The 26,447-nt window shown below is 36.1% G+C and overlaps 1 protein-coding gene across 5 annotated transcripts in view; it reads right to left on the reverse strand.

Moving 5' to 3' along the window:
- Positions 1-1,383: 1,383 nt before the first annotated feature.
- Positions 1,384-26,447, reverse strand: part of pdzrn3b (PDZ domain containing RING finger 3b) — a 104,463-nt gene continuing 79,399 nt past the window's right edge. For 4 of the 5 annotated variants that reach the window (XM_051113210.1, XM_051113209.1, XM_051113213.1 and 1 more), the window contains 7 exons: positions 10,541-10,794; positions 9,147-9,234; positions 7,251-7,349; positions 5,497-5,559; positions 5,311-5,412; positions 5,099-5,215; positions 1,384-3,661 (listed from right to left, as the gene is read on the reverse strand). In XM_051113210.1, the coding sequence (XP_050969167.1) occupies positions 2,135-3,661; positions 5,099-5,215; positions 5,311-5,412; positions 5,497-5,559; positions 7,251-7,349; positions 9,147-9,234; positions 10,541-10,794 (2,250 nt within the window). In that variant the 3' untranslated portion in view covers positions 1,384-2,134. Of the gene's footprint in view, positions 3,662-5,098; positions 5,216-5,310; positions 5,413-5,496; positions 5,560-7,250; positions 7,350-9,146; positions 9,235-10,540; positions 10,795-24,448; positions 24,770-26,447 lie in introns of those variants that run through there. The other variant, XM_051113211.1, reaches the window with a different exon arrangement.

Below are 26,447 nucleotides of genomic sequence, written 5' to 3' on the forward strand. Positions count from 1 at the left end.
TAAGCTCACTATTGCCGATCTCCCTAGCAAGGATGGCCCGTTGGAGTTCATTCTCATTCTTAACAATGAAACCACCCCCTGTCAGCCCATTTCCTCTCACAAAGCTGAACAAGAGCCAAGGACGCAAACAGTGGTCTTATCGGTCAACAGCCGATTTACTCTAGAGCTTCTCCTTTTCTTCTGCTGTGGCATTTAGACAAATGAGAGGAGCTACAAAACTAACACCGGAGGACGGCCGGCCATATCACACGCTGCCCACCTTCATTCATTACCAATATAAAAATAAACCAGAGAGTGCGATCAAAGCAATCTCCACTTCGCCTCTCTTCCTGGCCCGGAAAGGGAACAACTCAGAATTGATTGCTGTTGCTTCTTTTTGTTTGCCTTTGCATGGAACACCGTTATCTCCTATTAAAAGAGTGTGTGTGAAGAGATCTCTGTGGACATAAATCACACAAACAGTCCTCCTTCAGGCAAGCAGAAAAGCAATCAATTACATACAAGCAGACAGAGAGGAGGAGGGTGACGGCATGTACCCTCTCCTCCCTTATTAACATAATTATTCCCTTAACGTTTGTACAAAGCTACACAATGGTATGCCTTTTCTTTTTTTCTTCCTCAAAATTTTTACATGGAGTCAAATAAGTTGCTTTGGCACTTTATTATCCCCATGTTAAAAGTACCTTATACACAATGATCCCACAAAACAATTGGCACCACATTTAAGCTAACTTTTTTACAATAGATTTGCTACATAAATGGAGAGGGAAAAAAGACTATTTGCACACTTTCTGGTTGTCAGACTTAATCATATGAACTGCAGTTGTGGATACTCTACTAAGAAACCTGTGTGAACTTCATTCATCCACTCAAAAAAGAACCAGTTGGTTAAAACAAACTGCAAAAATGACTAAGAAAAAGTTCTAGCATCATTTGTTTGCACTTGATTTAATGTTTTGTTATCAAATGCAAAGTATGTGTGCTGGGAACAGCAGTCTTTTCTGCATGCAGCTGGCTGCGCCGCTCATTGCAGCTGTGGCATTGCAGACCTTTCAGTGTGATTGTAATGAGATAAAGGTCTGTTCACTGACCTGAGCTCTATGTTTCAGAGCTACACACAGCTGGGGACAGATAAGCAGAAACAGGGGCCTGGCTGGGTCAGTGGCCCTGAGGTCGAGTGGTCAGTGAAGTGTGGACACTATCCACCCACAACCCCCTAACAGACTTAGACACGAACAGACAGACACACACATATCTGCAGAACCCTTTGTGCTTTTAAATTGGTTTGAAGAAATTCCCAACCAAACTGACACTCCTTTTTAGTAACAACATACTGGAGAGAAAAAAAAAAAAAAAGCTCACCACAATATTTTGAAAGCTCATCAAATATAAAACAATAATTTATTATTTCTCTCATTTTACAAGACATCAAATTGCGTTTCTAACTAATGATTTGTTAAACTGTATTATCTTGCTGCAATACAATGGAGACCTATACAAAAGGCTTTTTGTCTACAACAGACATTAATATCAACAATAATACAAACAGATTTAGATTTCAATAAATGGCTGCGCTTTGATGCATGTCTAATGTAACAGTAGCTGTGTAAAATATGAGCTTTAGGAAAAACAGCACCTTTTCTTTAAAATTTTGTAAAGCATTGTTATTTTTGTAAAACCCAATCTGCAAAGTATATAATAACATCTGTCAAATATTCTGTAATGACCATTAAGCAAAATATCTGTTACTTTAATAAGCAATATGTATGCATAAAAAGTACAATACTGCTGACTGTTAGTTAAAACTTGAAAGAAAATAAAAATGCTGACGTTTTCAATGCTTGATGGTTTTTGTTTTTGCTTTCCAAAACCTTTAAAGAGGCCGAATGGTCATGAATCAGTTCCTAAATAGAATATTTAAAACCACAAGCTCAATATAGAAATGAACAGAGCAAATAAGAAAACACGTTCTGGTCACTTGTATAAATCCATCGTTCTGAGACTCTCATTGTACCTTTTCAAAGTTCCTTCAGACAAGGCATTCATATTTCCTATTTACAAATGTTGCCGCATTGAACGAGGCAGGATTGTCTACCCCAATCGGTAGTGTCCTATATACAGAACATTACATAGCCTACACCGTGGTCACTGACAGTAGGGAGTTGTATACTCGTGTCCCATCGGGGGACTTTGTACCGTGGGTCAACAGTTCCTGGATAGTCATCCAATTGTCAAAGATTTTCTTGTTCCGCTTCTTCATCATCTTTTTGTGACTTAGTTCAATGATGTTGAGTTCCTTCTTGTCTTCAGCGGTGCTCACTTGCTCCTTCAGACAGTCCATACGGCTCTGCTTCATAAATTCCCTGCGCTGACGCTGCTCTTTGGCACGGACGGCGTGTTGCTTGCGCTCCTCTTTGCTCCAGTAGCGTCCCATCTTCATCTCGCTGACGGCATCGTCGTCTGTAGTCATCCCGCTGCGCTCCTCTCGGATCCGTAGGGCTCGCTCTTTCAGGAGCTTGTCCCGGACAGGCCGCTTGGTAATGTAGCGCGTACCGTCGCTGCGGATCTTCACTTTCCACTCCATCTTGGGTCCCAAGTCGGCAGAAGCGACCGGGTCCCGGCACATGCTCACAAGGCTCATTTGGCTTTGGGCGTACTCCACTGACTTTTGCTGTATTAGTTGCATGTAGCTCTGGTAGTGCTGGGCGTGGGCCGGGATGTGGGCGTGTTTGTAGGGTGACTGGGGCTGGGCATGGCGACCACCTTTGCGTTCTCGGATTTCAGGCTGGGTTCCAGCCTCAGACTCTTTTGAGGTCGGACGACCTCTGTTGGGGCTGCAAGCCTCTTGGACGGGTGACAGCAGAGGTTTAAGAATTCTGCCAGCACCTGAGGTGCCACTACTTGCCCCGGCTTCCGCCTGATTTTCATTTCCACGCCGCAAGGAGTTGTCCGGCGAAAGCTCTAACGTGAGTGGCGTGCTACGGCAACTTTCTCCCGTGTTGTACGCGCTGGAGCTGTCCTTGTCGGACTTTTCTGGGAGCTCACTGATGTCTGCTAGCTCGTGGCGTCTTGCATCCACACTTGTGTTATAGTTGCGGAAGCCACTGTTGTGCAGCATCCAGGACTGTTCGCGGCACTGCTCACGCAACTGCTGCATGCGGTGTGCTCTGACTATGCTCAGGCACTCAAGCTCAATGCTGCGGAGCTCCTCATTCAGAAGCTCCAGTTCTTTATCAACGCCCTCCTCGCCAACACTGCCCTGTCCGGCACCTACGCCGCCACTGGGCCAGAACAAGCTCTGCTCTGGGGTACCGCTGCCGCTCCGCATCTGGCACTTGAGCTCCAAGAGCTCTCGAAACCGCTCGCATTCGTCAGCAGGAAAGTCACCCAAGAAATCCGCATCCGCATAGTCTGCGGAAATGAAGGACTCGCTGCTGAAGGGGAGGTCGCCGCTGCCTAGGGTGTCCTGACTATAGGCAAGCCTGCGGCGGCTGCCTAGCGTGGTTGATGCGCTGGTCTGGTCATCTGCAAGATTCTCCTGCTCAGAACTCTCATCGTTACGAGTGCTGTCGTCTGTGCGACCCACTCCGCTGTCCTTCTCATGGTGGTGGGAGAGCAGTGTGGCAGTGTCTGTTGTACCTCCATCCTCCTCGTGCTTCTTCTAGAACAAAACAGGTCAGGGAAAGTAAAAAAAAAAGCTAAATCCAAAGTTACTTACAAGAGGAACAATATCTATTCATCAAGGAATCAACAATATTTATAATATACAAATGGCAGGTTTATTTGACAACTAGGAGGCAAGCTTGTGAGTGTGTAGGTGTATTGGCTTAAAGCAGGGGTAGGCAAGTTCGGTCCTAGAGAGTCGCAGCTTTGCAGAATTCAGCTCCAACCCTATTCAAACACACCTGAACAAGCTAATCAATGTCTTTAGGATTACTAAGGCTATAGGCAGGTGAGTTTTTTTTTCAGGGTTGGAGCTCTCTAGGACCAAACTTGCCTACCCCTGTCATAAAAAGACATGCATGGCTTAAATATAATGTAAATGACGTCTCTTACTGAAATATGTAGTAGAAAACACATAAAAGATTTATGTTAGTTTAATAATCCACAAAGTTTTATACATATTTTGGACTTTGGGGGGCGCCATTATTTCGATGACGTGAAATGGTTACTCTCTATGAGCTACCTGTTGATATTTTTACCACAACACAACTCAGAATACACAACTCTGAAAATAAAATACTGATACGATAACCACAGCTACTGAAAGAGCTTACAGTGAGTGATATATATAATCGTAAGCTTAAACCAAATGCTGTACCATCAATGTTTCCCCACAAGGAGTCTAAACATCCTCAGATATCGAGTGAAATCCGTGCTGAGAAACTCCTTCAGTGGCTAGGGCATCAGTACAAGCGTCGGCATGTTTGCGTCCTGCCAGGATGGCATCTAGCATTTCTTGTCTCTGCCATTTGTAAGCTCTTTCAGTAGCTGTGGTCTACTAATCATTATTTCATTTTCCAAGTTTTGTTGTGGTAAAAATAGCAATAGGTAAAATCACTGAGCGCAACCATTTCATGGCATCGAAAAAATGGCGCCCCCTAAGTACAACATATGTATAAAGCAATGTGGATTTTTTTAAATAACGTAAATCTTTCATGGGTTTTCTACTGCGTATTTCAGTAAGACACATCATTTACAAAATATTAAGCCATACAAATCTGAACCTGAACGCATTAGCATTTATATTACAAATTCAGCGTAGCCATATGAGATCTGACCACGTCCAAATTGGTTCAATCAGATGTCAAGAGGCACTATACCCTGTTTACACATGTACATTGCACAGTCCACTTCAGATTGCATCACCTGAAATGGATGTTAATATCAGGTGCAAATGGGACTTAACTAGTCATGCTTTCTTTTAAATTAAAGTCCTAAAGTAAACTAAAGTTGACTGCTTTTACCTCCTGCTCAGTGATGGACACAGAAATTATGATTGATGTGCATGATGTCAAGCCATGACAGGCCGAGCTATGACTGACTGATATGCCTCCTGACCGACTCCAAGAGCGACTTTCTGATTAATTTGCTGTACCTGCTGGAGCATGCTCGCGGTGAACTGCATAGCCTGATGGTGTTGTTGCTCTAACATATCCATGTGGAGGTCATCCAGGTAGTCATTTCTGTCATCATCCATCCAGCCCTCATCCAGCTAAAACAACCAGAGAGAAAAGGAGAAAAGCTATCAGCAGTCCTTCAAAGTTGGCGAACAGCATGAATGGTGTGTTTGTGGCTTGGGTCTCTCACCTGTATCTCTGGTCGAGCCAAGAGCAGGCACACATTTGGGTGTTCTTCACTGGTTAGAAGAGCCACTGCTTCCTCACGATTCTGGATCTCAATGCCATTGATCTGCGGAATAGAGATTTGTTTATAAAAAGATGCCTAAATGTGACAGAATAAGACAAATGACATTAATAATGAAATGCAGCAAACCTGGATGATTCGATCTCCCTCTCGAATTCGTCCGTCTTTCGCAGCAATGCTGTTCGGATCAATCTGCACAATGAGGAAAATTGGTGACAAACAATATAAGCATGATAAATACATGAATACAATGAATCTACAGTGCCTTGCGAAAAGTATTCATACCCCTTCATTTTTTTCACAGTTTATGTTGCAACCATTTGTTAAACTTTTTTTAAACAACTTTTTGTTTTTGACATCAAACTACACTCCATATACCATAATGACAAAGTACAAATGGTTTGCAAGAACTGTGCACATTTAATAGAAACAAAAGACTTAAATCATTCCACTGCATAAGTATTCATACCCCTTTTTGGGACACTTGAAATTTAGCTCGGGAGCATTCTTATCACTTGCAGATGTTACTACACTTTGAGTGGAATTAACCTGTGGCAAATTCATTTGAATGATTATGATTTGGAAAGGCACACACCTTTCCATAAAAGATCTAACAGCTGAAAATGCACATGAGAGCAAAAACCAAGCCCTGAGGTCAAAAGAACTGCATGTAGAGCTCAGAGATTGGGCTGTAGCAAGGTACATCTGCTGCATTGAAGGTTCACATAAGTACGTAGTCTGCATTATCCACAATGGAAGACATTTGGTACAACTAGGACTCCTCCTATAGCTGGCCTCCTGGCCAAACTGAACAATTGATGGAGAAGGGCTTTGGTTAGATTGGTGACCATGAAGCTGATGGTCACTCTAGTTGAGATCCATGATCATATATGCAGATGGGGGAAAAATACAGAAGGACAAACATCACAGCAAAAATCCACTAATTCGGTCTTTATGGCAGTGTGGTCAAACTCAATTCTCACCTAAGTGAAGACACATGAAAACACACTTGGAATTTGAAAGAAAGCACCAAATAAATTCTTAGATTGTGAGAAACAAGATTCTCTGGTCTGATGAACCTCAATTCCAAGAATCATGTTTGGAGGAAAGCAGGCACTGCTCATCTCCTGCACATTAGCATCCTAGCAGTAAAGTGTGGTCGCAACAGACTCATGCTGTAGGGCTGTTTTTCGGTGACAGGGACTGAGGGACTCGTCAGAGTAGAAGGAAAGCTCAACACAGCAAAATATAAAGATAGCCTTAATGAAAACCCAGTCCAGAGCATTCAGAACCTCAGACTGGGCAGAAGGTTCACCTTCCAACAGGACAATGACCCTAAGCACACAGCAGAAGTGGCTTATAGACAACTCTGTAAATGTCCTTGAGTGGCGCAGCCAGAGCCTGGGCTTGAACCCAACCAAATATTTCTGGAGAGAACTGAAAATGTGCATCGGCCCCCATCCAAGCTAACAGAGCTTGAGAGGTAAAGAGGTGAGGATAAGAATGGCAGATAATTGCCAAATGCAGATGTGCAAAGCAGATGTGTCGCATCATACCAAAAAGCTTTGATGCTGTGAAGACACTTCAACTAAGTACCGTGTTAAGGGTGTGAATACTAATTCAATGTACTTGTTTCAGTTGTTTAATTTTAGTAAATTTGCAAAGTTCATAATTCTGTTTTTCGCTTTGTTGTTATGGTGCATGGAGTGTAGATTGATGTGCAAAAAAAGTTATTTAAAGCAGTTTAACATAAGGCTGCAACATAAAATGTGAAAAAAAAAATTAAGGGGCATGAATACTTTTGCAAGGCACTGTAAATAATTAAAGAATGTACCTCGGACATTAGCATGCACAAAAACGGCTACTTCTATGCCACAACTTACCTCACTAACATAGATCCCAGTCTCATCCTCATCATCGGTTCTGTAGCACACAGTTAACCCCAGTTTATCATGGATATTAGTTCTGTATAAATCCACTTCCTGAAAGAAGAGTGTGATATTTTAATGCACAGCAGTGACTATAAGTCATTTGTAAGTCAACTTGCAAACAGTGTAAACACAGCAGCTTAATCATAACAATGTACACAATCTGTTGTCTTGATCTACATGTTTGAATAATTTGCCAGATTAAAGAGTGCTGCGACAGATCCACATGCTGCCACAAACATGCGCACGAGCCAAGTCTCATTCAGTCTTGTGTCGACACCTGTAATCTACAAGATACATATGGAGATCACAGCTCTCACAGGGCTGGTATCGCAGCAGCCATAAACAAAGTTGTTATTGAGCAATCAAACAGCTCAGTGAAAAAACTGGCATAATCTAAACCAACCAACAAATGCTCTGCTATCAGTCTTAGTCAATGTAAACAGGCGAATCTCATGAATACACGTCCTGGTCCTGATATTCACAACAGTTCTTTCTGGTCATTGAATCTGATAGGCTGAGAGGGGTGAGATATCATATATACAATAGTTCTTTCTGGTCCTTGAATCTGACTGGCTGACAGGACGGCGATATTATATATACACAGCAGTGATTTCTGGTCCTTGAATCTGATTGGCTGAGAGGAGTGCGATATTATATATACAACAGTGCTTTCTGATCCTTGAATCTGACTGGCTGAGAGGAATGCGATATTATATATACACAACAGTGCTTTCTGGTCACTGAATCTGACTGGCTGAGAGAGTGTGATATTCTAGTTATATCGGAACTCCAACCGTTTCACCGTTTGTATCACTCGCGCTTGCATCATTTCTCACAGCGAGTGTCATGGCAGATGCCCAAATCTACTATTATTTTATAAATAATACTGTTTTTGTGTCACAGAATGTATTTTTAAGAGTTTTTAAGCAAGAATGTACTTCCTTATACAAATATGCAGTTTGTTAATAAAGATAACGTCTATTTGAAAATTTGTGCTCCAGGGCCTTAGCAGCTGTTCAGCTTTAATATATAAATATTAAATATGAGATTGACCCAAGCAGTAACTGTCCATTATAAATGTCTCAGACCTTGATTCTTTCTTTGAGCATGCATTTGCTTATGACCACATTGAGGAAATATTTGATAATAAGCTGGTTAGTTCATTACATAATATATTTGCAAAAGATCTGCCAACATTACACTACAATAGGAAAACGGTGCATACAAGTGTATTTCTACCTCACTGCATCTAAAACTCTTTCCTTTGTCCTTGAAGTGCAAAGGAGAGCATTAATCAAGGTAAACAAGGCAGGAGGGTGGTGGAGTTGTTGGGCATTTAGATTGGCCCCCATCCTGATCATTGATCTCTGTCTACAGGGCCCCCACTGTGGCACCTAGAGGCCCTCAGGGGCCAATGAGAGGTCGTCCAGAGTGCTCCGTGCAGAGCATCTGCTGCTATAAGTCTCTGAACTTCATCTCTTTATGGACTCGTTCGTGACCCCTCATGACTCACTGCCCACCACTATCATTACAGCGCAATCTGTCTATGATTATTGTACACTCAGATCCATCACGCCGGTTCTTCGTCTAATTCCAACCTATCCAATTATCTCTTTTCACTGATATATAAGTCAATGACAAAGGTAAATAATGATACCCCCGTCTCGCATCTGTTCAAGGGAACGGGGGTATAAAGGCTACTTGATATGAGGTTATGGATGATGCAGTTGGTCAATTCACCAATAGATCAGTGGAGACGGTTTGCATCAGGCCTGGCGTCAGCATGTCTTAATTCACATTTCAAGGATGGCAAGACGAAATAAAAAGAGATATTCTGTGTGGCATTACCTCATATTCCAGCTCCTCTCTTTCTATCTCATGCTGCATGCCCTCAAGGAAATCATTGGGGTCGAAGTATTCATGAGCAGGAGAGTGTCTAGAAAACATAAAAACAAACCATACCATAAAGAACAATATTATAGAGGGACTGTGTTTAACAAATAAACCCTGAGGTCTGATCAATAAATCAGTTTTATGAAATGTTACCAGTTTGGCTTAACTTCCAAATTAAACACGTGTGTGTAGGATTTTACTCCTATAATCGCTGGAATATGTGCTTTTCTGGTTGATGACAGAATAGCTATATGATAAATTACAGCAATTTTAAATTATTTAAATTTAATTATATTAAGTTAAATTATTAAATTAAATTATGAATAATAAACCAAAACAAACTTCAAAAGCAATTTCAGAGCTGCAACTATCAACTTTATACATTTGTATGACTCACATGATAAATTACAGCATTATTCAATAAATTAATTATTTAAATTAAATTATATTCAATTAAATAATTAAGTTAAATTAAAGTATTTATAATAAATTTAAACAAACTTCAGAAAAAATAATCTTAATAAATCTGATAAAATAGCAATTTAAGAGCTGCAATATTCAATAAATAATATTTTTCATTATTTAAATTAACTGATATTAAAATAAAAAATTAGATTATTACTAATCAAACTTCAGAAGAAAATAAAATTATATATAATAAAATAGCAATTTCAGAGCTGCAATTATTAATTTTATAAATTTATATAACTCACATATGATAAATTACAGCAATATTCAATAAATAATACATTACAAATTATTAAATTAAATTATTAATACACTGAAGCAGTCTTCAGATAAAAACAAAATTCTATATAATAAAATAGCAATCAGAGCTAGAACCATCAATTTTATACATTTACATGACTCCCATTTTTATAAATATATATGTTTAAATATATATATGTTGGACAGTACAAGTCATAATCTAATTAACAACTGTTTTACAAAGTATATGACTTAAGGTAAAAACAAGCATCTGCAAAAATGAGATATTATAAAGCGTAATTTTCAGTGTTGGGAAAAAAAATAATTAAATTAATCTCTCTTGGTTACTAAATTCCTGTCAGTAACGTGTGAGAGACAAACCCTGAGGACACATGGAGTGAGATGATGAGAACAGATATTGTGTGAGGGGAAAATGCAAATCCAAATAAATGAAAGCAACTTAATTTCATCTTGTGCCTTGGGCTAAAACATTCTTAGTCTGACAAGTATATTAAAGTTTAGTTGGGATGGTAGAGCAACTTCTGAATTATGTGCAGTCATGTAATTGCGAGATCTTAAATGTGTCTTTAGGTGTCAATCGTAACTAAAATCTGTGATTGGTCCAGGGAGCTGTCACTCACCCCTCTGGCAGCAGGTACTGCTCAAGCACATCCACAGGCGGTGAAGACGTAGGCAGCTTGCTGAGGGCCATGATATGCTGGAAGGTGATGTCCGTCTGAGTGCTGATGTCCACTACTTGCGCATCCCCACTTGGGCCTGTAGGTTTGGGTCTGGGAGCCCGGCGTAGCACTTGGACCATAATGGGCTCTTTAGCCGTACGGAAGGCCTCCACTGCCTGGTCGTGCGTCGCCTTTGACAAGTCCTTTCCATTGACCTATTAAAACAGATCAACAAAACACTAATGTTAAAAATGGTATAAGTTTTGCATATGACTAACAATAAATGACAAATGCATTAAAAACCAAGGAAGCAAAGCATTAAAAACAACCATTACAATAGAACAAAGCTTCTGTAGCACCTCTTACGGCTTTCGGGGGTCAAAGCTAGACTCAGCAAAACAACAACATAAATTAGAAAGCGCTCTCTTGCTAATTAATCAGGGTCATTAAACAAACTGAAATGAGGAAACATATTTAGCTAAGTAATTTGAAGACAAGGGCCTTCCTGGAAGATGATGTATATAAGGAAATGAATGCAAGCTTCAGGGCCGAAGCATGACACACCAATCAAGAGGGCTAAAAGATGAGGGCTAAAAGAAATGAGAACGAAGAGGTTCAAAGCAATCTTTTAGTGCAGAGAACCAAGGCCAGATGGGGTCTGAGCTGCACGCATAAATGACAATTTTAAAACGGATTTGCACTGTACTCCAACTGCGCCTATAAAATTGCAATTGTTGCTACCCTTACAAAGAAGTATAATGCCGGTAACGCAGTGATACTGTCCTACTTTGATATATACCATTATATTATTTTTTTGAATATTTTTAGAATATTTTAATTAAATAATTTAAAAAACAATGAATGGATGAATGCATTGTATATAACATACCAGGAAACTAATCATTTGCTTAAATTGTATTAAATGAACACGTCCAAAAAGCACAGTATTGTCCAGATTTTTTTTTATTGTTGGTGTATTGCACAAATTATTTGTAAGGCTGATGTCAAGCTAACATGAACAGCTAACACGGTTTCATTAGGATGCAAAAGCATGACAGTTTCTGTTAGCGTGTCTGCTAACAGGGTGTTTGACCTTGTGTGAACCGTCTCTCTTATCTCAGAGCTTATAGAGCTTTTTCCCCATGTGCTCGTCTCAACAAACACAGCATTCCCCATTTGTTCATTTTTGATTTCTAGACGAGAGACAGCTTTGATAGGATCTGTGCTTGAGGCATTTACATCCACTTATGCAAACCGGCTCTCACACACACACACACACAGGCTTACAGTAGTAAGGGTGTGATGAAATACAGAGAAAAAAAACACAAGAAATTGGGTGATGCAATACTTTAGAATCCACAAACAACTTATTAGTGCACACATACCGAATATATCCAATTACACACACACATGCATTTACATACAAATACTTATAATAAAAATAACAGTTTAGCGAGTCATTTTCTGAGCAGCGTGGATGGTTTCTAGTTGTATTGCATATGAGAACTGAAATCCACTGTGCATTCTATATTTTCTTTATAAATAAATAAATCAGTTGTGAGAAATGTAAAGAGTCTAATTCACAAGCTGCTGGATCCCATTCTCGGATTTCCAAACAGCCAGGATCAGAGCTCTTCAGCTTTGAAGAGAGAATATGTTAACTAATAACCAAGAGGATTAAAACTAATCCCAGCCTGTGGGATAATTGGAACATTCAATATGATTCCAAATTCTGTAACTTTCAAACCGAAACAAAAATTCACCATCTCTACATGAACACTGTGGAAGCCTTTTATAGAATGTTTGCCAAATTGCTGTTCAGAATTAAAAAAAAGTTCATCCAAAAATAAAAATTTTGTCATAATTTACGCACCCTCACATTGTTCCAACACTGTATTTGTTTCTTATGTTGAACACAAAAGAAGATATTTCAAAGTATTTTGATGAATCAAACAGTTGTTGGACCCCATTGACTTCCATAGTAAAGAAAGTAATAGGGGGGGCCCATCAACTGTTTGATTACCAGCATTATTTTAAAAATATCTTCTTTTATAAAGATGACATGACATGAGGGTGAGTAAATTTCCTTACAAAAATCATGCATTTGGACACTAACATGGTAAATTCATTTTAGTACCATGGTATATTTCAAAGTACCACAGTATTACCATCTGAAATCATAGTACGTGTCCAAAACAACATGGTAGTAGTACTATCTTTGTAAATTAAAGGGTAAAGTAAATGCTTTTCTAAGGGAACACCATGAAATTGTCATAGAAAAAAAATACGGTACTTCAATAATAACATGGTTTTACCTTTTTTTTTTTTTTTTTTTAATGTGCAAAAAAAATTGAAAAATGATATTGTGACAGCGTCATGGTATTTACATGGTATTCAGAAGTCCTTGTATAGAGGATAGGGTGATATAATATTAAAAAAAACAAATAAATCTGTATATATTTTATAACCAAACAAAAGTTAACTTAAATAATGGTATTTACATACCACTTAAATGTCTTTCAGATAATCATGGCACTACCATGCTTACTGCAACAATAATAACACTCACTGATGCTACAGAAGGAAACATGATGTATTAAGAGCCGGGGGGTGTAAACTTTCGAACAGAATAAAGATGTGTACATTTTTCTTATTTTGCCTAAATATTGTATTTTTTTCATGTAGTGCTGCCCTTCAGAAGCTACAGAAAATACTTGTTTCCCAGAAGACAAAATAAGCTCAAGTAACCCTGATCTTCAAATTCCAAAAGTTTTCACCCCCCAGCTCTTAATGCATTGCGTTTCCTTCTGGAGCATCAGTGAGCGTTTGAACCTTCTGTAATAGTTGCATATGAGTCCCTCGGTTGTCCTCAGTGTGAAAAGATGGATCTCAAAATCATACAGTCATTATTGGAAAGGGTTCAAATACACAAAAATGCTGGAAAACCAAAGAATTTGTGGGACCCGAGGGATTTTTTGGAAAAACAGCAGGCAGTTTAACTGTTCAGGACAAACAAGGAACTCATGAACAACTAAACACAGCTGTGAATCATTCAGGTAACAACACAGTGTTAAGAATCAAGTGTATGTAAACTTTTGATCTGAGTCATTTTTATAAATTCAACTATTATTTTCTCTTGTGAACTATATGTAAATGTCTTTTATGTGAAATATCTTATACGGGTCAGTACTAAATAAAAAAATAACATGCATTTTGTAGGATCCCTCTTATTTTGGCAAAATAATTAACATTTTGCAGATTCTGCAACATGTATGTAAACATTTGACTTTAACTGCATGCCCAAAAACTGCCATTACAGAAGTTTACCGTTCTTTTTCTATTCTTTATTTTTACCTTTACCTCCCCGTATGAAATTCTGTGTAGATTTCCTCTCTCTTTCTGTCAGCGAGGTCAATACCACAATCATCCCTTTCTGTGTGTCTGTCTGGTTCTCAGTAGGACTTAAGTGCATAGGAATCCCTCTCCTCCTCGTAGCCCATGACCCCGAGATAAAGCCTCAACCCTGGAAACGTTCTGCCTCACTGCCTCTCCAGCAAGAAGGAGAAGGGGGAGAAGCAGAGCCCCTATTCAGACAGCTCACCTCTGACACATCTCACTGAGGAGTACACACAGCAGAACGGTGCAAACTGAGCCTCTTCACCCTCTGTTTAACACAGAGCTGCTGGAACGGCCATTCGCAGCTGACACGTTGTTCCATTAGATGGAAATTGGACAGAAACAATATTCACCCACACAATATAAAATCAAAAATAAAAAACTCACACTAAAGGTCTAGTCACATTTCCCATAATATATTGTCTTTTCAAGTTAGGTGCATGTCTTACACTCCACACGTTATGAGTTTAACAAGAACAACATGAAAAACAAGCATCTTTCAAACTTGACAGATGAAGTTTAAGCTTAAGGCTTTATTCCCAGAATCCCTCAAAGAACATTCTCACTATGTGTGAGTCCCGTCTAGAGACTTAATTCCTCTTTTCTTCCAAACATAACAGTCTAGAAGAAAAAATGGGTTGCAATTTGGCAGGGATGGATATGGTCTTTCTATGTGTATGTATGCGTGTTATTTCAGAATCAGGAAACCCTCCTTACAGTTCTGGCTGACTTGAAACACAGCAACCTTTATACGCTGCGGCATGCCGTCTCAGTGTGGATTAAGCAGCAAACAGAGGGAAACTAATGCCTCTGATAAGCATGGACGCCTGCTAAAAGACGCCGCTGTTTACTTGCTCTTAATCCTGTTTAAGCATGAGACCTTCTGTTATCCACAGAGGATCAATAGTGAGAGGCTAAATCACTTCCTTCAAGCTTCCTGCGTCCTTGCTTTCCTCCTATAATGAGTTGTTCGTCACTTTCCGATTGAGGAAAGTACAGTTTCCCACAGTAAAAAAAATACATTTCCTTACTATACTAACAGGTTTTCAGGTTATAACCAGGCCCACATAGGTACAGCACCATATTTTGGGTACTTAAACTTTAATATGCTTGCATAAGTATTCAAATTCCTACTTAAATCATTGCAAAAAATGTGGGAAAAAATCTGCAGATTCCTTCTAGGCCTTGTCCTAACCTGGTCTGGTAAACATGAGGTGAATTCCTAAGGAAAAATACAGTACAAAGTATAAAAGTGCTTAGTTTTTGGCATCCAAAGTATGAGAATGAGAACAGTAGTGAGAACTTCAGATCCATCTGACAGGCTTTCTGTGGCACCTGCATGAACTCATCTTTTAAGTGAATTGTTTAGTTTTGCGAAGTTCAATCTGAAGTCTTTAAGATTTAAGAAAGTTAAATCATACAAACCAAATATATGCTACTGGTGAGTTTTTTTGTTTTTTTTTTAAATTAAGTGATAAAATAAAATGTAATAAAAAAAAATAAATAAACAAAATAAAATAAAATATGATGCTGTTTATAGCATCACCACGACCCTACAATAGGAATAAAATAAAATAAAATAAAATAAAATGAAATGAAATGAAATGAAATGAAATGAAATGAAATGAAATGAAATTAAATTAAATTAAATTAAAATAAAATTAAATAAAATAAAAGTCTTGGGATGGACTGGCCATCCATACATGTTTTTTCCCTGTTGACAACATCGCCACAATAAAAAATAATAATAATAATAATAAAATAAAATAAAATAAAATCTATAAAAGTTTTTTTTTCCTGCTTACATCATCACCACAACCCTAAAATAAAATAAATAAAAATAATAAAATAAAACGAAATAAAATAAAATAAAATAAAATAAAATGAAAAAATCGTCCTGTGATGGACTGGCCATCCATACAATGTTTTTCCCTGCTTACAGCATCACTACAATAGGAATAAAATGGAAAAATAAAAAAATAAAATAAAATAAAATAAAATAAAATAAAATAAAATAAAATAAAATAATATAATAAAGTAGTCCTGTGATGAACTGGCCATCCATACAAGGTTTTTCCCTGCTTACAATATCACCATAACCCTAAAATAAAATAAAATAAAATAAAGAGAAATATGCAGTTGCTGGCACTTTACCTTAATGTTTACTCTAACACACATTTTTTCCAGTCACGTTAGGCCTATTAGTGGGGAATATGTTACTGAACATTTGACAAATGATGACATACCATACAATCCATCTGGGTAAAATCACAGCAAAGAGAGCTACCACTAGAAATGCTGACAATGCCATCTTTACACACTTGCACAAAATGCCTTTAGCACCCATGAATGTTTAAAGCAGTTCTTTAAGACACAACAGCTCAGTATTTTTAAAGTGAGCCGCATTATATTCGTTCTGAATATAAATGAGATATAATAGGTCCATCATCAGCATTCAAAATCAGCCAACTGCTCCAGCCCACCGAGTTCAAACTTCTCTGTTAGCATGTTTTATTCATGACTCAGCATGGACACCAGGGAAGCATGTCACCATTCACCCCCAACATGCACACACTCGATTTTACACTGTTCAATTGTGTCTTATCACATCCTAAAGAATAACAAGCCTCTAGAGTGGAAAAGTCTCTGATGGAAATGCTAATAATGGTTTAGCTCCTCAGAAATGGGTCTATTAATATAATCATCACTTTGGTTAGAATAGATAAAGGCTGATTTCCTTGTACGTAATTATGAAACAGACAGCAAAAACAGATGACCCCTATCATTAGACAGAACAAATGGTAGACGTTACATCACAAGTGAAAAACAAAGACAGTTGGGACACTTAATCTGGTCTTATTTCATTTTAATTGCAGAGAATCTGATGCATCTGTGCAAATAAAGCTGTCCATAAAAATGTGTGGCTGCACCTGTGTTTGTCTATCACATCTGTGCCAGACTTATGGAGGCTAATGACAAAACAATGCTGATCTATTCATATTTTCCACTTAGCCACTCATACATAGACAGTGGTCTATCATGTCACTCTATTAAAAAAGGAAGGAAAAAAAAACAAATCCCAGAATGCATTGCAACAAGCTCAATACGTTTTGTCTGTATCTTAACACGTTTAATCAAACTGGGTCTATGAGCTGCTTAAACAGTTGTGTCTTTACTTTGCTACGGTAAATCAATATTGTGTCTACGGCACTGTCAATGACGTCAATATTGACATGTTATGTCTGTATTTCATCTGTCCATTTGTCTCATTCCATCTGTATCATGTCGCTTTGTGTATGGCTTTGTCATGTTCTGTGCTTTGTCTACCCAGTGGCAGTAGAGGAGAGTGTTCGAGCGTTAATCTGCAGACTGGAGGGTAGCGGTTTCTCCCGAATGGCTGCTGGCCACCTGCTACAGCGTGAAGCAGCTGTGGAGGCGCTGTGGGGAAGACCTGTCCCTGATTAAGCTAACTAGACTGCGCTCAGTCGATTTCCCAACAGTAACGTGCAAACCATTTGGTTTTTGCATCCCATCACTGTGAAGACTGATTGGGGGAGAGGGAGAAGGATTGTGACTATGGCAGCAGTTTGGAAAAGGCAATGCAACTAAATGACACCGAAATATTTTAAATTAAACATTTTAAATCATATTGGTTGATCGTTACTGGGATCGAAATAAATGTAAATAAAAAAATAAATAAATAGTGACATTAAATGTATTATGCAATAATAAAACTAAATAAATAATTGATTTGTGATATATATTAAATATAGTATGCAATAATAATAATATTTTTAATAATATTAGTGCATATAATATATAAATCGATATAATAAATTGATATTTTATATACATATATATAATTTATTTATTTAGTTATGAATTAATGTTATGTTGTATTGTGATGTCAAATCTTTGCTTGGTTTATTGTTATTAAGATCAATCAATATAAATTAAAAAATAACTGATTGATATTGTTTACATTTAAATATTTTTAAAAAATATTATCAATATTAATTCTATTAATATTATTTAATAGTATTATTGCCAACATATTTTCTTAATATTAAATATAGTCAATATTTATTTAATTAATTTATTTAAGCTCAGTAACAATAATATATTTAGCATCACTACACTAAATCAATATACTATATACAATTATTTATTTATTTATTTATTATATACTGACTTAGTATAGTGATGCCAAATCTAATAATAAAAAAAATAAATAACAAAAAATAAATAAATGATCTGTGATATATATTCAATGTATTATGCAATAGTAATAAATAATAATAATAATAATAATAGTGCATTATATATTTAATATCTAATATAACGTATTTAGTAATTAATTAATTAATCAATTAATTGATTGTTATGTAGTGTTGTAATGCCAAATCTCTTATTGTTACTGAGCTTAAATTAGATATTTATTTATTTATTTATTCTCAGTAACAATAAGAGATGTGGCATCACTACATTAAATCAATATATTATTATTTATTATTATTATTATTGTACAGCATACAGATTTAGTATAATAATGCCAAATCTCTTGTTACTAAGTTTAAATAAATTAAAAAAAATAATAATTATTTGTGATATATGTATATATATACATAAAATTTATATTTAATGTATATATATATATATATATATATATGTTATGCAATAATAATAATAATAATAATAATAATGTTATGTAGTATTGTGATGCCAAATCTTTGCTATTGCCAATTTGTTTATTGCTACTAAGATCAAACTAATATATATATATATAAATTTTACTATATACATTTAATACATTTTTAAAACATATTATTATTAATTTTATTACATTAATATTATTTATTAATATTATTTATTTACTAATGTTATTTAATAGTATAATTGCAAAAACATTTACTATATATTTATGCAGTTGGGTTATTTTGATTAAGTAAAAATAACTAAAAATACTAACACAAATAAAAACATGACAACATTCACTTAATGTCAATATTGATTTTTTTATTTTTTTTTTAAGCTCAGTAACAAAAATAGATTTGGCAAACATTAAGAAGAACATGAAACGGCTGCCGAACTATGTCAATCTACTAGCACAACTGTATTAGCACTCATAGCGCTCATCCAGTACAGACCTAATCTTTCGTCTGAGCTTCAACAGCCTGACTGTGTTGATACTCTAATTAAAATGAAGGTCTTACACGAGGTGCAGACAGGCGCCATGGCCATTACGGGCCACTTCTAGCGAGATTAGGAGCCACGGAGCTGTCAAACACAGTCGGCCAACATGGGCTCATCAGGGACAAAGGAGACTAGATCTCCACATGGTGCATACCTTTACTGCTTTGAAGCACAGAGTTCAGCACAGTCAGAGAGAGATCAAGTTTACTCAGGGATGGCGAGGCATGCTCGCCACGTCCTCTCTTCGTTCTAATTATCTTAACTAAAGGGGAAAATGACCTTCTCTCGACCTGTAACTTTACAGGGACTAATTTGCTTTTCCTGTGAGCAGTTTTGTTAAATGGGGACGCTACATTGAAATCAATAGGCCAGCTGAACCATTTTTAAACACATTTTGGAAAATGCTGCCAGAATGCAACACGAAAGCACAGTGAAAGCAAAGCAGCTCTTCCATGATGAATACTTGGCACTAAAAAAAATGTAAACTAATCACTATCATTCAAATTAATGTTTTTACATTTTATGCTGACCAAGACTACCTTTAATTGATCAAACAACAGCCAATAAGAATACAGCAACCACTGGAGTCTGAGTCAAAAATAAATGACTCATCCGAACTGATTCTTTTGAATGAATCAGAAAAGATTCACAAATCAGTTTTGAATTTGTATGATCAGTTCAAACATTCATTATGTCAACCTGAGAGTTTTGTAATAATTCAAAAGCTGGGCTGCCAATTGTGTCCTGGATCATGTGAAAATATTTCCGTGTGCCCATGAATCTCTCTAGGTAAGTTTATGTGAAGAGGAGGCATCCATCTGTATCAGTCAGCCTCTGGGGAGCTCTAAAAAAGAGAAAGGGACAGCAAGAGAAAGAGAGAGGGGGTAGAAGTAGTGCCAGACACCCTAATGAAGAGGATCTGTGTGTATTATCTGGGGACCGGCCCGGTCGGAAGCCTGAATATGCCATCCAATGAACCTGACAGACCTCCGGATTTCTCCAATAATGCATCATTTTCAGTTTTAAATCCCCAAGAATTATATCAATCCATTGCAATGATGCGATTCCACGTCACGATCTACAACACGCGTGTTTACGCACATGCTTTAGAGAGGTCAGCGGAGTCCAGCTGGACACATTGGTAAGCGGGCGCCTGGGAAAGGATGAGTCAACAGATCACTTTCACACTTCAAACGAGTCTTTCACTCTATTCATTAAAGCCCTGCGACATCCTGCCGCCACTCACAGGCCTTAATTGTGAGTGACCCCGACGCCAGCCAAAAGCACTCTGAACATTACCCCGCGAAACAACAACCCCCTCTGCTGCATACTTCTCCAGGCACCTACTGTCTGTGTGAGACGGACCGATCGGACATCACAAAGACTCCATTATCTGTCTGTGGTATCTGAATGTGTGCTATACACAAACAATGTACTTTCCCATTATGATTTCGATTTTATAATATTATCTACTGCCGCGCACAATATACTGTATAATAATCTACAATATAGCGGCATACACAATATATACATTACACTATTGAATGATGTCAGTCTATTAGTGGTTATGACTCTTCCAGTGGTTTTAAAAATTAATTTTATTAGAAACTGCAAATCCATACATTTAATTGGAAATCCCACTCATATGTCTATAAACATTGTCATGGCTTTTCAATAAAAAAAAAATAAATAAATAAATAAAATAAAATAAAAATAGAATACAATAAAAAAAAATACAAAATAAAATGCAAAATACAAAAGATAATAAAAATAAAAAATAAAATACAAAATAAACAAAAAAAATAAAATAAAATAATTAAAACAAAGTAAAATAAAAAATATAAAATACAAAAAGTAATTAAAAATAAAACATTTATCAAAATAAAAAATACAAAATATAATAAAAATTATAATAAAAAATACAAAATAAAATACAAATTATAAAAATAATATACAAAATAAAAAATGCAAAATACAAAATAATAAATGAAAAATAAAATAAAAATAGAATACAATAAAAAGTACAACACAAAATAAAAATACAAATTAAAAAAAAATCAAAATAAAATAAAAATAATAAAAATATAATTAGAAAATACAAAAAATACAAACTATAAAAAATAATATACAAAATAAAATAAAATGCAAAATACAAAATAATAAATGAAAAATAAAATAAAGTATTTTAGTAATTTAGACTGCAATACAATTACAACATAAATAATAGCATTATAAATTATATTTTATTCTTTATTATTATTATTACTGAATAAAATTATTATTTGTATATATATATATATATATATATATATATATATATATTTTTTTTTTTATATAAAATAAAAAAGTTATAAAATAAAAAATATCAAACAAAAAATACAAAATAAAAAAATATATATATCATAAAAAATATATATACACATTAAAAAAAATACATTATTAATACTATTTTATAATCATCATCATCAATATACATATTAATAATGCATACCATTCATTGTGTAATTTTAACTGTGTGCGTGTGTTTTTTTTAAAACTGAAAATTAGTTTTGCATAGGTTATCAAGCATTTAAGCATAAGGAATGAACATTTTTAGGAATAAAAGAACATATCCTATGCTGGTGTTTTCAGCAGGGGCGCCTTTTCTTTTCTGAAACTGCTCTGTTTGAAACTCATTTTCTTGGTAAAAGTCAACTGCTCGTGTCTAATTCTGGCAATGTCACATTGTCTCATTCAGCACAGATGAATGGTGTCTCCCTTTGATGTATTACCCCACACAAAAATGCTACAAACAGCTGCATCATCTGCAATCCCCCCAGAAAACCTAGCAATTTCAAAGATCCTCAGATGACATATCAATATCACACGAGGTGTGATGAATGCCCTTCGTTGTTAAACACGGATGAGTTTCTTTGTCTGCCAGATCTTTAACCACACAATGACCCAGCTTCAAGCATCTACCAAAATGAGTGTGCGTTAGAGAAACCACCATGGCTCTCTCTACTAACAGCCTGCCAATCAAAAGTAATTGACAGCAACATGACAGATGCAGATGGACAGAGTACTCGGTTGGATAAAGAGTTTATATGATGGTCCCAATATGTCTTTGTCTCTTTTCTTGTCTCATTCAGGGAGTGTTTTGAAAAGCCTGACGCTTCCTTTGAAGCCCAACATCGGCTGTTGGGTTGTTAACAAACAGAGACCATTTACTGTTGTAGTGCACACACAAACACACAGATATATACGCTCAGCCCTTAGTGGGAGAAAAAGCTTTTAGTCCCGCTTTCACACAGGCTGTACGATCAAAGCGGAGTCTTTCACAATAGCGACCGCACTGTCATCAACAGCTAATGCAGAGAAACAGCCGCTATGGAATATAGTGAAAGGAGAAGACGAAGTGGCCACTGATTAGGTTTACTGAAAGCATTCTCCACACACCATACAAACAAAGTATGCATCCCTTAGTAGGTGAGGAAGTGCTAACAATGTGGTTGTACAATCTTTCTCGATGCATTCAAGCCAAGAAAAAGTGAAAAGCGAAGAGAATTTCAAATCAACAAAAACCTCCCACAGTGGAACAATCATTGGATAATTTATGTTAACAACTGTCAATATCTGCGATAATGTGTTTACATGCACATTTGCATGAATATACGTACAAGCATGTTTCTGGTCGTGTTCTCAGAGGCCCCCTACTGGCTTTCATCTACAGCCTCCCGGCGATATTGTGTCAGACATCCTAAAGCCGTAAGCAGCAGGATCACAAAACCCACAGGAAATTAAATCAGAGCTGACAACGTCTGACAAAAGAGCTGACGATACACACTGCTCACAAGGACACAGTTCATACATGCTGCATGACATGGCACAAGTTCAGAAATATCTGATGGCTAGATACTATTGTGCAATGTTGCATGTATTAAAACCCTAAATGCATTGCTTCTATATATCAAAATATTGATATTTTTAAATATCGAGAGGATTTCCCTCTCAATAATTCACTTTCTACAAACCACTGGTGTAGCTTCAAAACTTATTAAACCAAATACAAAAGCAAAAGTGATTTTTACATTTGGCTCAAATCTAGCTATTCCAAATACATGGTTAGCCATAAACACACAACAATGACATTCAGCCTCAAAATGGAAAAGTTAGCTATTTTAATGAGAGAAAAGGGACTGAGATCTGTCCACACATCAAACCAGTAAAACGATGGTCCATAAACTGTCTGTCACACTCAATTTAAGCTATCCCAATTACGGTCTCATAGCTCAAGACTATGGAGCAGACTATTTGGGACCACAATGCCACAACATCATTTTCCAAAATTAGCATTCTGTCAGAAATCACTTTCATGAATATGACAACCACAGCATCACAACAGCTCAATCAGCAATTTTGAACACTACAATGACTAAAAATGACTGCAAATGATTGATAATCATAAAACCCCAACAGTAATATGAAATAAAAGTCCCCTAAGATTCATAAATAGATCCCTTAAGTTATCCTACATTATTCATTTTATATATGTATATATAAAAAAAATACATAAAATAAAATACAAAATAAAAATAAAATAGAAAAATTAAGAATAAAATAAAACAAAATAAAAAAAGAATAAAATAAGATACAAAATACAAAACAAAATAAAAATAGAATAAACGAAAATAAAAATACAAAAAAAAAAAAATCTAATAAAAAAAAACCACAATGCCTCAACATAACATTCTAAAATTAGCATTCTGTCAGAAATCACTTCCATGAATATGACAACAACAGCATTGCAACAGCTCAATCAGCAATTCTAAACACTACAATGACTAAAAATTTGTATAAACAACTGCAAATGATTAATAATCATAAAAACCCAACAGTGATATGAAATAAAAGACCCCTAAGATTCATGCATGGATCCCTTAAGTTATCCTACATTATTCATCATTTTATATATATATGCACTAAATAAAATACAAAAAATCTAAAGAAAAAAAAACACAAAAAAAAGACACAATGCCACAACATCACTTTCCAAAATTAGCATTCTGTCAGAAAGCACTTTTATGAATATGACAATAATAGCATTGCAACGGCTCAATCAGCAATTCTGAACACTGCAATGACTAAAAAATTGGGTAAACAACTGCAAATGAATGATAATCATAAAAACCCAACAGTGATATGAAATAAAAGTCCTCTAAAATTCATGCATGGATCCCTTAAGTTATCCTACATTATTCATTTTATATATATAAAAAAAACAAAACAGAGCTCAGTTACCTGGCATACTTCATATAGCAGTTTGTATTGCTCTTGAGGCTTCTGTAGAGTACAAACTCTGCACCCCATCATGAACAATCACACCATCTAGTCTTTCTCTTGGAGGAGAGCAGGAACTCAGTGCGCTCCCTCTCTCTGTCTCTCTCTTGCTCCTTCACATGTGACTGCCCTCTTGACCATACACTGTCTTTTCTCTTCCTCCTCTTTCTTCAGTGTTTCTCACTTCCTTTCTTCTGAAAGCTTCACACAAGCTCTGCAGAATGAACTCTCATTCACTGAGTGTGTGCATGAAGGTCTGAGTCAGTCCACCCTCTCTGAATCTGTCTGCTTACACCAGCAACACTCTACTACTTATGCACGCCCACTTATGCATATTAAGCACTGCCTCATTGCATATTCATTAGGGGGCTGTCCTACAGTGCTGCTGTGTGTACATGGGCACATTTCAGTCTGCTGAGGATGAATTCATTAGTCGTTCCATCTGATGTGTGTACACAAAAGCATTATGCCAAGAACAGTGACTGTTGAATGGGGTCTGATAATTATGCAAATTGCAATAATTTGTGACGAGTCATTCAAATAATTGTTAATGCAACAAAAGAAATGCACTTGTGCAATAAATAAACTGAAGGTTTTCTTTTCGCCACTAATATTGAAGGATAATTGAATTTTAAAGAAACAATGAGAAGAGCAAACATTCAACTTCGTCTTTATTTCAATGACCTTTGCTATACAGCATGCATAATGACAAAAGAATAATCTGGGCAATCCTTGGGGCTTTTTCCTTCGCTAATAAGTGGGCTAAGAGCCAAGCAAACAAATCTACAGACTGAATGTTTCTTTTTTCGCCTCATGGACCAGGCCAAGGTGACTGATGCAAAACGACACTGCGCTCTTGGTTCTCCGCTAATGTGTGAGTTGCCCTTTACGGCACCATAGCTGACAATAGGGCAGCGCAGACCTGGCATCGGCCATGTCCACCACTGTGGTGCCACTCAGCCAACCAAACATAAGTGCCAATTAGAAGGATGTCGAACCATGCTGGGGCAGTGCTCCTTATTCATGGGGAACTATGATACAATTTCATACACTAATGGGGCATTTTGCAAATCGCTGCACAACAGGTTGCTAGTAGGCGATTTTACTCAACCCCTGTAATGGATCATTTGCATGAAGTGAAACTCAACACAACTTTATCACTAATTTTATCTCAGATAGGCGATTCTGGCTGGAAATGTAAAATAAATATATATATTAAGGATGTACCAACATTAAAAACCTGGTCAAATCCAATAATTATTTTCAGCTGATTAATGGCAAATAAAAAAGTTTTTAAAATAATTTAAATGATTATTATGTGACACAAAGATAATCTAAATGTGCACATAGTTGAATATCCAATATCACTGGCCAATGTATTATGTATTTCTATTAGTACAACATACACCATCCTTTCAAAAGTATTTAAACAGTAAGATTTTTAATGTTTTTAAAAAAGGCTCCTCTGTTCACCAAGCCCCCATTTATTTGATCCAAAATACAGTAAAAACAGTGCAATTTTGAAATATTTTTACTATTTAAAATAAAATAAATCGATTTGAATATATTTTAAAATGTAATTTATTTCTGTGATTTCAAAGCTGAATTTTTAGCATCATTACTCCAGTCACATGATCCTTCAGAAATCATTATAATATTTTTTTTGCTGCTCAAAAAACATTTATTATTATTATGTTGAAAACAGCTGAGTAGAACTGTTTCTTTGATAAATAGAAAGTTCAGTAGAACAGCATTTTTATCTGAAATAGAAATCTTTTGTAGCACTATAAAGTATATATATTTAATCATTTAAAAAAAAAAAAATCTGACTTCAAGCTTTTGAATAACAGTGTATAATGTTACAAAAAGCTTTTTATTTCAGATAAATGCTGATCTTTGGATCTTTCCAATTATCAAAGTATCCAGAAAAAACTCAACCATTTTAAATAATGATAATAAC

This window comes from Labeo rohita, chromosome 6, assembly GCF_022985175.1.
Source record: "Labeo rohita strain BAU-BD-2019 chromosome 6, IGBB_LRoh.1.0, whole genome shotgun sequence".
Lineage (NCBI taxonomy): Eukaryota > Metazoa > Chordata > Actinopteri > Cypriniformes > Cyprinidae > Labeo > Labeo rohita.